The sequence below is a fragment of the Canariomyces notabilis genome, assembly GCF_033297395.1.
Source record: "Canariomyces notabilis strain CBS 508.74 unplaced genomic scaffold N656scaffold_9, whole genome shotgun sequence".
Classification (NCBI taxonomy): Eukaryota; Fungi; Ascomycota; class Sordariomycetes; order Sordariales; family Chaetomiaceae; genus Canariomyces; species Canariomyces notabilis.
In genome coordinates, this window is record NW_027041831.1 from 347,935 (window position 1) to 361,801 (window position 13,867).

General features: G+C 57.1%; 3 protein-coding genes across 3 annotated transcripts; all 3 read left to right on the forward strand.

Moving 5' to 3' along the window:
* Nucleotides 1–1,019: 1,019 nt before the first annotated feature.
* Nucleotides 1,020–7,290, forward strand: N656DRAFT_708528 (S-adenosyl-L-methionine-dependent methyltransferase; the record flags this gene model as incomplete). Its single annotated transcript, XM_064811512.1, has 8 exons — nt 1,020–1,102; nt 1,165–1,666; nt 1,755–2,078; nt 2,123–2,284; nt 2,378–3,880; nt 3,971–4,322; nt 4,383–4,529; nt 5,513–7,290. 8 exons carry the CDS (start codon nt 1,020–1,022, stop codon nt 7,288–7,290), a joined length of 4,851 nt encoding a protein of 1,616 aa, XP_064670649.1.
* Nucleotides 7,291–8,462: 1,172 nt separating this feature from the next.
* N656DRAFT_708527 (glycosyltransferase family 90 protein) lies at nt 8,463–10,362 on the forward strand (the record flags this gene model as incomplete). The annotated part of the gene is made up of 2 exons (XM_064811511.1): nt 8,463–9,192; nt 9,260–10,362. The coding sequence occupies 2 exons, from the start codon at nt 8,463–8,465 to the stop codon at nt 10,360–10,362; spliced, it is 1,833 nt and encodes a 610-aa protein (XP_064670650.1).
* Nucleotides 10,363–11,923: 1,561 nt separating this feature from the next.
* On the forward strand, nt 11,924–13,168 carry N656DRAFT_789176 (Ureohydrolase; the record flags this gene model as incomplete). The annotated part of the gene is made up of 3 exons (XM_064816760.1): nt 11,924–12,130; nt 12,203–12,786; nt 12,859–13,168. 3 exons carry the CDS (start codon nt 11,924–11,926, stop codon nt 13,166–13,168), a joined length of 1,101 nt encoding a protein of 366 aa, XP_064670651.1.
* Between the last annotated feature and the right edge of the window lie 699 nt (nt 13,169–13,867).

Here is a 13,867-nt window from a genome sequence, read left to right on the forward strand (position 1 = left end):
CACCAAGGAGTATATCCGTTCAAGCACACCCTCCATACTTACCCATCGCCGGCAATACAGTACATGGCGAGTCTGTGCACCCAGCGAAAACTCCGGTTGGTCGTTTTCGACATTTTAGTCGCTTTTTCTTCTGCTGGTTCTTGTTGTCAGGCTCGAGCCAGGTTTTGTCAGCAGCAATCGCATGATCTTCCTACCTCCCGGTAGTCGTCCAATATGCGGATTATGCGCCCTGAAGGTGTGAGGTGCGGGATGCTCTAGAGGGAATTGCCATCACGTCAGGCCCCGATTATCACTACTGTATCCGTATCTGTCCCCTCTGACGACGGATCTGAGTTACCAATGTGCCCCTTCCGTTTCCATGTTCCTGGTTCCGAGCTACCGACATTCCACGCTTGATTTGGCAAGTGAGGGCCAGACTGCTCGACGTCGGACGAGATGCATAATGTAGGTTGTCGCCTCCTCGCTCCCATTCTTTCGCCACAGCAATGCGCCCTGCCTGCCTCTACCTCACGACACGCCGAATGAGGCAGAGCGAGCATTTCCTACCGGCGCGAACAGCCGGCTCGGTTATACTTGTCGGCTTTTACATGCTTGAAAGCGGCAAGAGACGGCACGGTTGAAGACTTGGGCGTCGCCCGGCCGCTTCCTCGCCAACCTCTAGCGACAAAGCAGCCCAAAACAATAGGTCTAGGATTCGGAGAGATAGCGTAAAGTATGTTTCAGAACCGTTCAAGGTCCGGCTGAGGGCACCGTTCTGCCGTCATAGCTCACAGCACCAGCAAGGCTATACTAAGGGTAAGGATCTGTATTAATACAAGGTGATCAAGAAGGATGGACCGAGCTAGGCCTGGCAGGCTGGCTCTTGATCTCAAACTCGGATGCTTCTTCAGTTCCCAGGTGCACCGTGTTTGCACGACAGCCGCACTTTTCGCCAACCTCCCATTTCTGTGGCACGTTCAAGATCTGCGACGCAAACGAACGCTGCCTCGGACCGTCCCGTATCATGACCGTCCCGCAAAATGAAGGTGCAAGAGGATTCGATCAAGTCGGTCGGTCTCACTCTTCTGTACGAGCCAGACTGGCCAGTAGACCCGGCGGTTGAGTGAGTAACCTAAACATTGTCCGCGCTTCCCTGATCGTTTCCGCTGACCACAGCGGGCTCAGTGTCATTCTTGTGCACGGCATCGGCGGGCATCCAGTCCGGTCATGGAAGTGTCAGGTGCAGGAGCAGACCCCAATCAGCCCCAACTCGACTGGACATAACACCTCCACGCGACGGCGACTCAAGAAACCCCCGCCGGTATCCGCGCTACGCCGATCGAACTCCGAACCCGTGCTTGCTGAAGCATTAGGCTCCGTTGGTAGATCTAGGAGTCTGCGGAGAAAGAACTCGGCCAAGTCGTCGTCGAGGCTCAAGCTAGCCATCAATCCAGCCGACCATTCCTGTCAGGGCGCTGAAGCCGAGGCTGACGCGTATTGGCCATTGACCTTCCTGCCAGAGTCATGTCCCAATGCCAGGGTCTTCACTTGGGGCTATCATACCCTCGTCGTCGACAAAAAGCCGCTCCGGCTTCAGGGTGATATCTTTGCCCATGCGGGAGAACTGTTAGTCGAGCTTGCCAGCACACGCGCGGTGCTGGGCGCGAGAGCCAGACCCATTATCTTCGTGGTTCATTCCACGGGAGGTGTTCTGGTCAAGGAGGTAACTGCCATGGCGCCGTCGAGAGAGACGGGCTTGTCACTGACGCTTATAGCTCCTCCGCATCTCCGAAGCAGAGCGAGATGGGCCATTAAAGGACATTCTCCTTTCGACGTCCGCCGTAGTGTTTCTCGGAAGCCCCCACCGCGGAACCGAACACTGCGACCTTGGGGATGCCATCAAGAGCATGGCATGCGTCACGCTCCCCATCGATTCCAACGACCCTGTCCTGTCGGAACTATGCGGTGCCAACAGCGTGACGGTTGAGCTAGGCCGGCAGGCGTTCGTACGCCTGTGGAACGACTATAATTTCCGCGTCAAGACTTTCCAGGAGTCGGTTCTTCCAACCAACAGCGACCCCGAGCTCAGGTCAGAAATGGTAAGTGCATCGTAAGGCAGCCGTGTTCCCGCTGACAAGAGAAGACCATCCGTCGGCTAGCAAGCTTCATCGGTGACCCTCGGGAGTGCGCCGAGACGATAGGGGCGCTGCACGATAACATCTGCAAGTTCGCATCGGCAGAGGACCCCGGATATTGCGCCCTGGTTAAAACCTTGACTGCATTTATTGCTAGCGAAGAAGATAGAGTAAGGTTTCCCCTTATTTGCCACGGGAGTAATAATCTGACAGTCACCAGCGACATGTATTGGACGCCAAGGAGATAGGTAGGTGCTTCAAAGATTGCTGTAGGAACAAATTCACACAACTCACACGAGTCAGCTTGCCTGTCTGCCCTCATCCAGCCACAGCTCACTCATCTCGAAGCAAGTCCAGTAGCCTCCTACCCAGGTACATGCCTCTGGTTGTATGACCTATATGACTTTGAGGCATGGCATCACCGCAACGGGCCGAGCAAACACAAAGTTCTTTGGATTAGGGGCGAGCCGGGATGCGGGAAGAGTGTCCTGCTTAGGTCGCTCCGGAGAAGATTGGAGAAGCAGTGGGGGCCAGCGGGCGCGTATTTCATATGGACTACTGCTGAAGGCGATGACGCCAAGAACGTCGGCATACCCGGAGCGCGACAGCAGCAGCACCACCACCACGAAGCCGGCCCGGCGGCCGTCTACCGACGCCTCCTCGCACAGCTCTTCCTCCACGACTCCCGTCTTCGGAAGGCACTTGTAAAATTATACGATCAAGCACGGCGGGGCTCGACGCCCTTTGACGACGCACAGGTGGTTTCCTTCTTTGCCGACCACTACGTGAAGCAGAGAATCGAGACGTCGGCCAGAAGGACCTTTATTTTCGTCGAAATAGCAGATGATGCTGGTCGAGCGTATGTCCGGGAGCTGCTTGGCCGTCTGTCACGAATGGCCCGTAACTCGGATTTTAGCGTCTGCGTTGCGAGCGCCTATCACCCAGAGATCGAGGACCAAAACACGATAAGCATTCCGATGCATCTGCGCAACAGCGACGATATCCTGCGGTATGTCAACCTGAATCTGGTGGCCGAATGGGAGGAGCGAAACCACACGGTCATGACCGTCGGGCAAAAATCAAGCGGCGTATTCCTGTGGGCCGAGATTGTCGTCAACATCTTGAACGCGGCCATCATCGAGGGCGCCACCCAGGAGATGATCGAATACACCCTGGAAGAAGTCCCCGGCGATCTCCATGGCCTGTACGAGTGGATGCTGTCAACCCTGAACGAGAAAGAAAAAGCCGAGTCCCTGATCCTGTTTCAATGGGCGATCCTCGCCGCGGAGCCGATGCGCCTCAACGACCTGTCCGTTGCGGTGCGTCTCAGCGAGCCAGACCCCTTTGCCTTGTACCAAGCATCCGGCCCGCTTATGGCCTTCGACATCGGCACGCCCTTCTCGATGCGTGAGCTGCGTCAGCTCCGAAATTCAGAAATCACTACCGACACCCCCTATCAATTCCACCGCTGGCTGCGCGCCCGCTCAATCGGCCTCCTCGAGCTACAACCTGACGCCTGCCAGCCGGGCACCCAGGAACCCCTCGGCCTGCAGCGCGTCCAGCCCATCCACACTTCCGTCCGCTCCTTCTTCCTCTCCGGCCGAGGTTTTGCGTGCCTCGCTCCAAGCAACTCGTCTATCTCAGCCAACCTCCCGCCTGCCAGTTACATCGACATCTCTCACTACGCCCTGCTCCGTGCCTGCCTGACCTACCTTAATATGCGGGACTTCGAAGGGCTTGGGCACAAGAGACCTCCAGTTTCCCCCGTCAAATCACCAAAATCAGGCCACCACCATCACGGATTCAACCTACCACCTTGCTCCCCCTTCTCGGATCCAAACCCACAACAACAACAGCAACAGACCCCACATTGCACATCCAACCACCCGGCGCCACTCCGTCCGCCTCAGTACCACCACCCGTCCCCATCATCCCTATCCCCATCCCAATCCTCAACCACTCCACTCCCGCCCCGGGACGAACAGCGCCGGCTGGTCATGTCAAGCTACCCCTTCCTGCAGTACGCCGTGGCCCACCTGTTGCACCACCTCCTCTCGCCGACACCCTTCCGCTACTTCCTCCCGCAGCGCGAGGTCCTGGCTGTGTTTGGCGCGCACGGGTTCCGGCTGTGGAAGCGCTGGACCCTGTTGCTGGACGTGTCCGACGCGGATGGGATTATTGCTTTGCACACCGACACCGCTGCCGCCAGTACATCTCCTAGTGCTGCTGGTGGTGGTGGGTTGATGGGAGTTGGGATAGGGATGGGAGGCAACAGAAGGGTCGCGGCGCTGCTGAGCCCGGTTTATGGCGCCCGGTTTCGGTTGGAGAGGGTTCTTAGGAAACTGGAGAGGTCGGCGGCGGCTATGGACTCGGAGGGGGCGAAGGGACGCGCGGGGGCTGCGTCGGGTAGGCCGGGTTGTAAGTTTGGTGCTGGCGAGGGGGTGGTTTTGGAAAGGAAGGATCTGAGGTTGCCCGCTCATGAGGGGGTCGGGTTGGGAGTGGTGAGTCCTGTGAAAGAGAGGCGAGGAAGCGGTAGTACGACGGGCGGACGGAGCCGTGTGCGGTATCGAGACTTTGGGGAAGTGCTGGGTGTTGGGGTGGCTGTGTAACCATTGTGCTGGTGGAGATGGGGCTTTGTGAACCGCCGCTCGTCGTCCTTTGTTTGGCGGAGGGAGAGCTTCCCATGGCTGTGATGGAAATTAGTCCATCAGAATGGGCAGCTATATACCGGTAACTAAAGCGTCAGCGGGCGATGTAATGTATGTACGTATGTAAGCAAATGCCAAAAAAGGGTGCTTGATTGAGGAGTCGAACCCAAAAAGAGAGGCAGGCGTTCGAGCCCGGGCAGCAGTCTGGGACAGTACCACTCGTCGACCAGAGGCTATCTAGGAATTTTCTCAACGCCCATACTGGAACCGCTACACCATAACGCCATTGAAAGTGTAGTGGTTCCTGTTGAAGACCTGTTCACTTAAACTAACTTATATACCCCTGGCGCTGTCCACCGCCTGCCACATTAATACCAGCACTTCGGCCCCACACTTCCGCTTGATTACATATAAGGCGAGTCATCGCATGCCATGACAGCTTTCCACGACTGCGCTCGAATAATGGGAAGGATTAGGTATTGTAAACTCCCCTCCTCGAAGACGACGCGAGCCCCTGAATGTGTCGCACTACTAACCCCAACCCTTGCTCCAGGATGCCCGGCGGTCAGAAATGGCAGAATAGCTTATCGGATCTTATCGAGACTTCACTGGTGTCTGCAGACAGTGCAGAGACGCAAAGGTTCGCATTCCGCGCCAATTTTCGATGAGAATCCCTTGATGGTTGCGGCGATCCTCCCTTTTTGCGCCGGGTCCCTGTCCATATGTTGCCATCCCGCCACAATGTTCGAGCATTACTCCCAAAGATCGCAGAAGCTTCCGTCTTCGTGCAGGCAAAGAGAAGTCTCGGCTCTAGGGCCCCGAAAATTTCACCAGCCATTCTGGCCGCCGAACACAAGATAGCAAAGGATCTGCTCGACACCAATGTCTGGACATGGACGCCTAGCAAGGGAAAGCCGCCGAAAATGGACCGCAGCCGGGTCAACATTGTCAGCGATAAGTTGTGCGACGACGCGTTAAACTACATCAAACCGACCCTGGAACGCCACAAAGGGTGCGATATCATCGATGTCTTCCCAGGCACCGGCCTTTGGAGCCAAAAACTAAACGATATGCTCCAGCCACGCTCTCATCTCCTGCTCGAGCCCGATATGGATTTCTACCAGCCCTGGCTCCAACCTTTATTAGAACGGCCCGGCACCCAGCTGCTACCCAAGAACGGCATCGTTTGGGACGAGCTCGCTGAGGTTCTCACCCCAGAATGCCTGCCGCACCAGGTCGAGAGGAGATACAAACCGTCCGAAACCCCCGAGCGCAACGACACCCTGCTCGTTACGGTTAACCTATCTCTCTTTCCGAAAAAAAAGTTCCGCAGCTTCGGGAGCGTCTCGCAGCTCGTGCTGTTCCAGCTCCTGTCTACAATCCGCCCCGGAGCGCTTTTTCAGAAATATGGCTTGGTGCGAATGCTGATTTGGGTTGTTGACGACGAAAAGCAAGCCATCCTGCCGCGAATGGTCCAACGACGGACCAGGGTGGCCGTCGAGGCCGACATAGCAACCGAGTGGACCTGTGAGATTGCCGGCGCCGAGGCGTCGCAGTGGTATCTCCGCGACGTGAACATCGACGCCGAGAGCATGGGCAGGACCCTCCAGCGCATGCGCGAGAGCGGGCTCGTCATGCCGCCGGGGCGAAAGTCACAGGCTATGAAGGATTTTGCCCTGTCTGGGGGCGAGCAGGTGATTGCTGGCCAGCAAGGGTCTCGGCTGCTCCGGAGTTACCAGGTGCAGAGAAATGAGCTCGTGGCAAAGATTGCCAAAGGGGAGCTTGATGAAAAGGCGAATGCGAAGCGGCTCAAATCGCTCGACACTCTTGTGCGGGCGTTCGACAAGCGCGACGCACAAGTCGACGAGATGATGGCACTGCGCGCCAGGGCCATCGAGATATACAGCAAGGCGGGCTCGGACGAGGCGCAGCTGGCCGAGGCGGCGCGGTTGATAGAAGAGATGGAGGCCGGCGTCATGGCGTTTGAAAAACTCCTCCGCACCGAGTTCGTGAAAGTACGCGACAATCTGCACGCCATCCGCCAAGACCCGCCGCTGCTCGCATGGGACCGCCGCTACGTCGAGCCGTTGGCCGTCCAGCCGACCGAGTTCTTCCCCAACGTGCCCTGCGCGCTGCTCGACATCCAGCCCCGGGCGGTCCCCTCGGCGCTGCGCGAGATGGGGCCCAACTCGACCCGCAGCGGCGACATGTTTGAGCTGATCCTGCGCGGCCTGCTGCACCAGCCAACCAGCCCCATCAGCAAGGCACTCGAGTACACCTTCCCGGGCGCCTACGAGGCCCTGCTCCCCAACTGCCCGTCGCTGCGGGATCCCAAGCTGGGCGGCTCGCCCTTTGACGGGTACGGCGGCATCTCGACGAGGGTCCTGAACGCGCGCCAGCTCGCCGAGATCGTCGAGGCGTGGGCCCAGTGGCCTTTCAAACCTAGCTACCGGGAACTCGTGGCCAGGGCGGTGGACGACGGCGACGTTACGGTTCCTGAGGATAAGGACCCGTTCCAGGCCGGCTGACATGGGGCGCAAAAGCATTAGATGGATATCGAGCTTAGCTGGGTTCGCAGTGTGTCAGGGTATCACTCTCAGATCATCAGTCATTGTATTTTTACTGTATTGTACAACGACATCCGCTGTCCAGCAGGTTTGCACAAGAGCACGGCGCATGTAACTTGATAGACAGCATCTGGCGTATTGTCTTGTACTATGTAGAGATCTGTACCAAGTGTATTGTATGTTAGAAGCATATACGGATACTTCTGTCGAGTTTTCCATTCAACCGGCATCTTGGCAGGCCTGAACATTCCGTTGTTTGGGCTCGTAGGCGTTGGGCTTGGAACCTTCCAGAGCCCTTACCGTAGTTCCAGTGACATTTCTCCTATGTTTCGCAGTTCACTTTGATGTCCTATTGCCAGGTACTCCGGGTACCTGTGCATCGTACTCAATGTAATAAGGTACGTCCGTATCTGTAGCGTTCTGCGATGGAGTTGCAGTGCCGTATGGATACAGTCAAATTACGCTACTTTACGAGGTAACATACGTCTAAGGTCGGTACAGTAGTAACGTTAAGCGCCCGCTGCTGCAGGTGTCAAACTGTCAATGCAGGCAGAGATTGGGGGATCAACCAACTGCAGGAAAAGAAAACCGTGGGTAAGCATCCTGCACTCCATCCTGCCATGGTCGTGCCGTCTCGAAGCCATCGCGTGGCCAGAATTTCAGCTCATCTGTGGTACGCCCTAACCCAATACGAAGTACGAAACTACGTACTACGGAGCACTTCGTACTAAGTTCCCCTTTTTAACGCTAATGTTAGCCCTGGGCGCAGGGTTGTTTGCACATCTCTCCCTGCCAGCCCTGACTCGTTTAGCCCAGCGTAGGGTGGCTGCTTAGTACAGTATGCATGGCGATGCGAGAGAATTGTTTTCCTACTTCTCTTGTGAGTCGACCTGCCTACGAGATACCTACAGCTACACATCTCTTGTGGGCGATTTATCTGGTTTTTCTGGTCGAAAGCACGCGCAAAAGCCCATATTGGCGGAATGATCGCCTGCTAGGTGCTCCACCAAATCCGCGTATGTACACGCCATCTCGACATTGATCATTCCCCCCCGACGATCCAGCCCGGGGGCTCGACTCGATCCTTCCGCCGCGATCCTTCCGCCTCCTCTTCGAGATGAGTGTATAGCATTATGGCGTTCCCCCGACGACCTTCGGCTGCCTTGCGCTATGTAATCCCAGCATTCCTATTCGCCTTCTGTTTCTGGTTGCTGGCCTCGCCCAGCGACCTCACTTCAGGCGTCAGCTCTATCGCGAGCCCATGGAGGAGCAAGCAAAGCCCAGGCAAACATCCCATTGACCGCCTGATTGAAGCCGCCGAGAAGGATTTCGCCGAGAAGCTCTCGAAAACGTCCCGAACACTCTCCGAAGCCGCTGCCCGTTACCGAGAACGGCGGGGCCGACATCCCCCGCCTGGGTTCGACAGGTGGTACCAATTCGCGAGGGAGAAGGATGCGCTGATCGTCGAAGACTTCTGGGACCAAATCTACCACGACATTGAGCCGTTCTGGGCGCTCAAACCGGCCCGCATACGCAAGGATGCCTGGGATTTTGAGATGCGCATCAGCATCCGCGACGGCAAGGCGTCGTCAGGGAGCGACTGGTTCTGGACCACCATTTGGTTGGACCTGATCGGCACCATTGAACACATGTTGCCGGATATGGATCTTGCGCTGAACGCAATGGACGAGCCGCGGTTGGTGGTTCCATGGGAGGATATCAATGGGTACATGAAGAAGGCGGCTAAGACGAGGAGAATGGCGGACGCTAAAAGCGTGGTATCGGAGTTTGAAAAGCTAGCGGCGCCGGGTCAAGGGCTAGACCAACATGAAAAGACACCCGAGAAGCAGTGGGAAGGCGAAAGTACGAATTCTTCGTCCGTTCCTCCTAGTCGGGATACAGACTTTGCGCTAACAACCGTCATCTGCAGAACACTACTGGCTCATTGCCCGTCGCGGCTGCGCACCCAGCAGCCCGGCGCGCAAAGCTGCTGTCATCACCGATTTCGACACAACGCCTCTGATCAAAAGCAGCTTCGCACTCAAGCACATGCGCGACGGTTTCGTCGCCAACTACACACTGAGCACCGACTTCTGCCATCAGCCGGATCAGCAAGGTCTAGAAGGCATCTTTGTCGAGCCCTTGAGCGTCTCGGCCACCAAGGTTCTCTTCCCCATGTTCGGCGGCTCCAAGCTCGCCGTCAACAACGAGATCCTGCTCCCTGCGCCAATGTACTGGAAAGAGGAAGAACGCTTCATGGGCAGCGAAGGCGCCGACATACCCTGGTCCGACAAGGAAGACATGGCCATCTGGCGCGGGGTGGCTACGGGCGGGCACAACCGGGAGCACACGTGGCGGGCCTTCCAGCGGCACCGATTCGTGGCCATGAACAACGCGACGCAGCTTGCCCTGGCGGAGAACGGCACCAGCGCGCCGCCCAACTTTGGCCTCCCGCCCAAAGAGTACCGCCTCGCGGCGCGGCGCCACAGCCGCCTCGCAGACTGGGTCGGTTCCTGGTCGTCCGTCGCGCTAACAGACCTTATGTGCGACTACGAAGACCATGAGCCAAACCAGTGCAATTACACAAGCCCTTACTTCTCCGTTGTCCCCGGCATGCCCATGGCCGAACAGTTCCACTACAAGTACCTGCCCGACATTGACGGCAACAGCTTCAGCGGCCGGTACCTCGGCTTTCTCCGGTCTACGAGCCTCCCCGTCAAGGCGACGCTGTGGCGTGAGTGGCACGACAGCAGGCTCATTGCCTGGAAGCACTTTGTGCCCATGGATACCCGGTTCGGGGACTGGTATGGGATTATGGAGTACTTTTTGGGCGACCAGATGAGCGGCATCCCGGCGCACGACGAGGCGGCTGAGAGGATCGCGCTGGCGGGCAAGGAGTGGGCAGCAAGGGTGCTGAGGAAGGAGGACATGCAGGTGTATGTGCTCAGGTTGTTGCTTGAGTACGCCAGGGTGTCGGATGATAGACGGGAGAGCATGGGCTGGGTGGGGGATTTGCTCAAAGGGGAGACATGATGCTGAGCGGGTTCAGAAAGGACTGCCTGAACACTGCTGCGCTCAGCGCTGCCTTGGCCATGAGCTTGTTGAAGATTGCTACGGTGCCAACGGCTGCCGTTGTGCCTGATAAGGCAATGGTTGACGGGATGTTCTGCCCAAGAGCCTGGGTCCAGGATATTGTCCGCCTTCCCTCCTGTTCAAGGCACTGAACATTGATTGTGGAATCATGGCGTTTGAGGTCGGGGGAGTGGATGACTCTCTGGTTTTAGCTGCCGGATTTTAGAGATGACCCTGGGGAAAGATTTGGGGGAGTCCAGCGGGTGTAACCACTTGTAATTTAGCTGTCGACCGTGGCGGTTACTCCTTTTTGGATTGTACACTAAATTAACGTCACCTGAATACATGTAATACCTAGCGTTCACAACCCCGAAGCAGACAGATTCAGTCCGTTTCGGCATTCAATGGCCTCGATGTAGTTCTACCACAAACGCTGGGCTCGTGACACTGGCAAGTGGACAGAACATGGAAGAACGCCGAGTCTTTGCTAAGCGCTGCCCCAATCTCTTACCTAAGAAGGGGATCTCGTGGCCATGGTCCCGCGGCGACTCGGACGGCCTCCAGCGGTGAGCGGGTTCGGGCTGACGTGGAAACACGGCGAGTGGGCCGGGTCTTTCCGGGGGTATCCGCTCCTGGCAAAGGTCCTGCCATTAACTGCAATCGCACTTATAACTTAACGGCAATCGGGTCCGACGCCAGGTTTCAATGCCAAATCTCTGCCGTTCCAATCCCCGGTACAGACGGTAAAATTGAGGGATTATCGGCATGAGAAACCCAAGGATCCGAGGGAGAGAAAAGGACCGAGGGCACGGTGGAACCCAAACGCTGAGAGAAATCAGAGAGATCTTATCTCCTTCATCAGTTCTCCACTTGAATCGAGGTTTTATAAAGAGGCTTCCATTGCCCTTTCCCCAGACCGTATCTGGTGATTTCCTTGACCAACAGATCCTTTGTAACCAAGTTTATCGCCCGCTCGGCCCCTACATTTGCTTCGCATCTAGACTAAGACAGTGTCAACCCCTCCAACCCATTATCTTATCGCTGTGTCATCCTCTCGGTGGCTCAGCTCAACGGCTTCAAACGCAGGTAGGTTTTGGCTCTAATTATGGTTGGCTCTCGCGTCCACTCAGCGCCGCTTTTGGCAGTGGCTGTAAAAGGCCAAGGCTAAAACCCCACCATCTGACCTGGAAGCCGTCAAGGCTGTCAAGGTTTCTGCCCCTCCATTCCCACTTTCCTAGGCCATCGCGTCACCGCGCAGGGTCCCGCGCCGGTCCAGGGCCGGCCCTGCTGGCCATGTGCGCAAGATCTGGGCTTATCTTTGCCATTGTGCTTTGATATCGGCTTATATCTCTGCTTTGTTTCACTTACTCATACTTTTTCCAACATTCCAGGTTGATCCTGACAGCCCACAGGACCTGAGCAGCTGCGAGTGCTGAGTATCCTCCCTTCACCGATAGCCCTCCCACCGACGCCATCCTCTCCCTGTTTTCGATTGCATTCTCGATACCAGTCTGTATATTCCATGTCTCCCTCCCGCATTGGCGACTACAACGACAGCGACGGCCCACGATCCAACCGGACGAGTGGCGCGCTCCGAGACAGCCCATCGCCTACCTCAAGCAACCGGTCAAACCACTTTGGCAAGATGAACACATCTTTAGTCCAGTCAAAATTCCTCTCCCACCCGGAGGATCTGGGTATCGTGGCAGTGGGATTCTCCGGCGGGCAGGTACGTCGCATACCTCCCACTACCCCTAATCGCTCCGCCCGGTCGCATTCCTTCTAACCACCCAGCAAACAGGGCAAAGCCGGGGTTGATGGCGGGCCCGCAGCCCTCATCGAGTCGGGCCTGCTCGACCAGATCCGCGACGAGCTAGGGTACAACATGTACGGGCACGACGCGGTGCACACATACAAGGATTTTGTCCCCGCGCACGACCCGCCGTTCCGCAACATGAAGAACCCGCGCGCCGTGTCGGCCGTGACGCGCCGCATCGCCGAGCAGGTGCACTCGCACGCCAAGGAGGGCAGGCTGGTCCTGACGCTGGGCGGCGACCACAGCATCGCCATCGGCACCATCGCGGGGACGGCCAAGGCGGTGCGCGAGCGCCTCGGCCGCGAGATGGCCGTCATCTGGGTCGACGCGCACGCCGACATCAACACGCCTGAGACCAGCGGCAGCGGGAACATCCACGGCATGCCCGTCAGCTTCCTGACGGGCCTGGCCAGGGAGGACAATGAGGATTATTTTGGGTGGTTGGAGGACGAGCACCGCATTAGCGTCAGGAAGCTGGTGTACATCGGGTTGCGCGACGTCGACGCCGGCGAGAAGCGCATCCTGCGCGAGAACGGGATCAAGGCGTTCAGCATGTATGATATCGACAAGTGAGTCTTCCTGGGCGGGAACCCCATTCCTTGGAGTATGGCTAAGGCTGACTGACCGCTCATTCAAACCAGGCATGGCATCGGCCGCGTCATGGAGATGGCGCTCGCGCACATCGGCAGCGACACCCCGATCCACCTGTCGTTTGATGTGGACGCTCTAGACCCCATGTGGGCGCCGTCCACGGGCACTCCAGTGCGCGGTGGTCTGACGCTTCGCGAGGGTGACTACATCTGCGAGTGCGTGCACGAGACGGGCAGCCTAGTCGCCGTCGACCTAGTCGAGGTGAACCCGAGTCTCGCTACGAACGAGCTCCAAGCCCAAGAAACGGTGCGTGCAGGGTGCTCCATAGTGAGGTGTGCACTCGGCGAGAGCTTGTTATAATGCAGCGCACCGGATGGAGGGATACAAGAGGAGAAGAGAGGACGGAGAAGCGACAGCGGTTGGCTAGGTTCTTATCTTGCTGGGTAGAAGCATCGTCAGGGGGTTGACTCGATCGGTTCAGTTCCCCTTTTGTGTCACAAATCCCAGGCCTTAAACTCCTTACCACCTAAGCAGCTTAACTAGTGTATATAGGATACAGGGTATAGAATAGGGTTGTTGTTACTCCTCTGTGACCAACAAGCATTGTCCTTTCACCCTTGATTGAGATTAAATTCTGCGGAGTCGTGGGCGGTCCCTTGCAGAAAGTACCATTTCAATGGGCGGTTTGAACGCATCATGCTTCATGTGGGATCTCCTGCCACCGGCAGTCTTGGCATCTGCCCAACCGCCCAGCCACCAATTCGGAAACTCATAGCGTCTCCACACTCCGTGCAGGCCCGAAGCCTATCCAGGCACAACGAACGTTCTGGAGATGGATGCACGTCTGATGAGCTGTCATCAATTGCTTGTCCCGTTTAGTATCGCAATGCTTGTCCCGTTGGAACCCAATTCTACCCGATCAACCGAGACAAACTCACAGTAGATTTAAAGTTCTGTCCCGCTTGGATTACGATCTCGAGTCCGATCTGGCAGCCTGTTCCATTGATCAATCGCACCTGGGGAACCAGCTCAAGACAGGGAAGAACCGAAGAAGGCCCC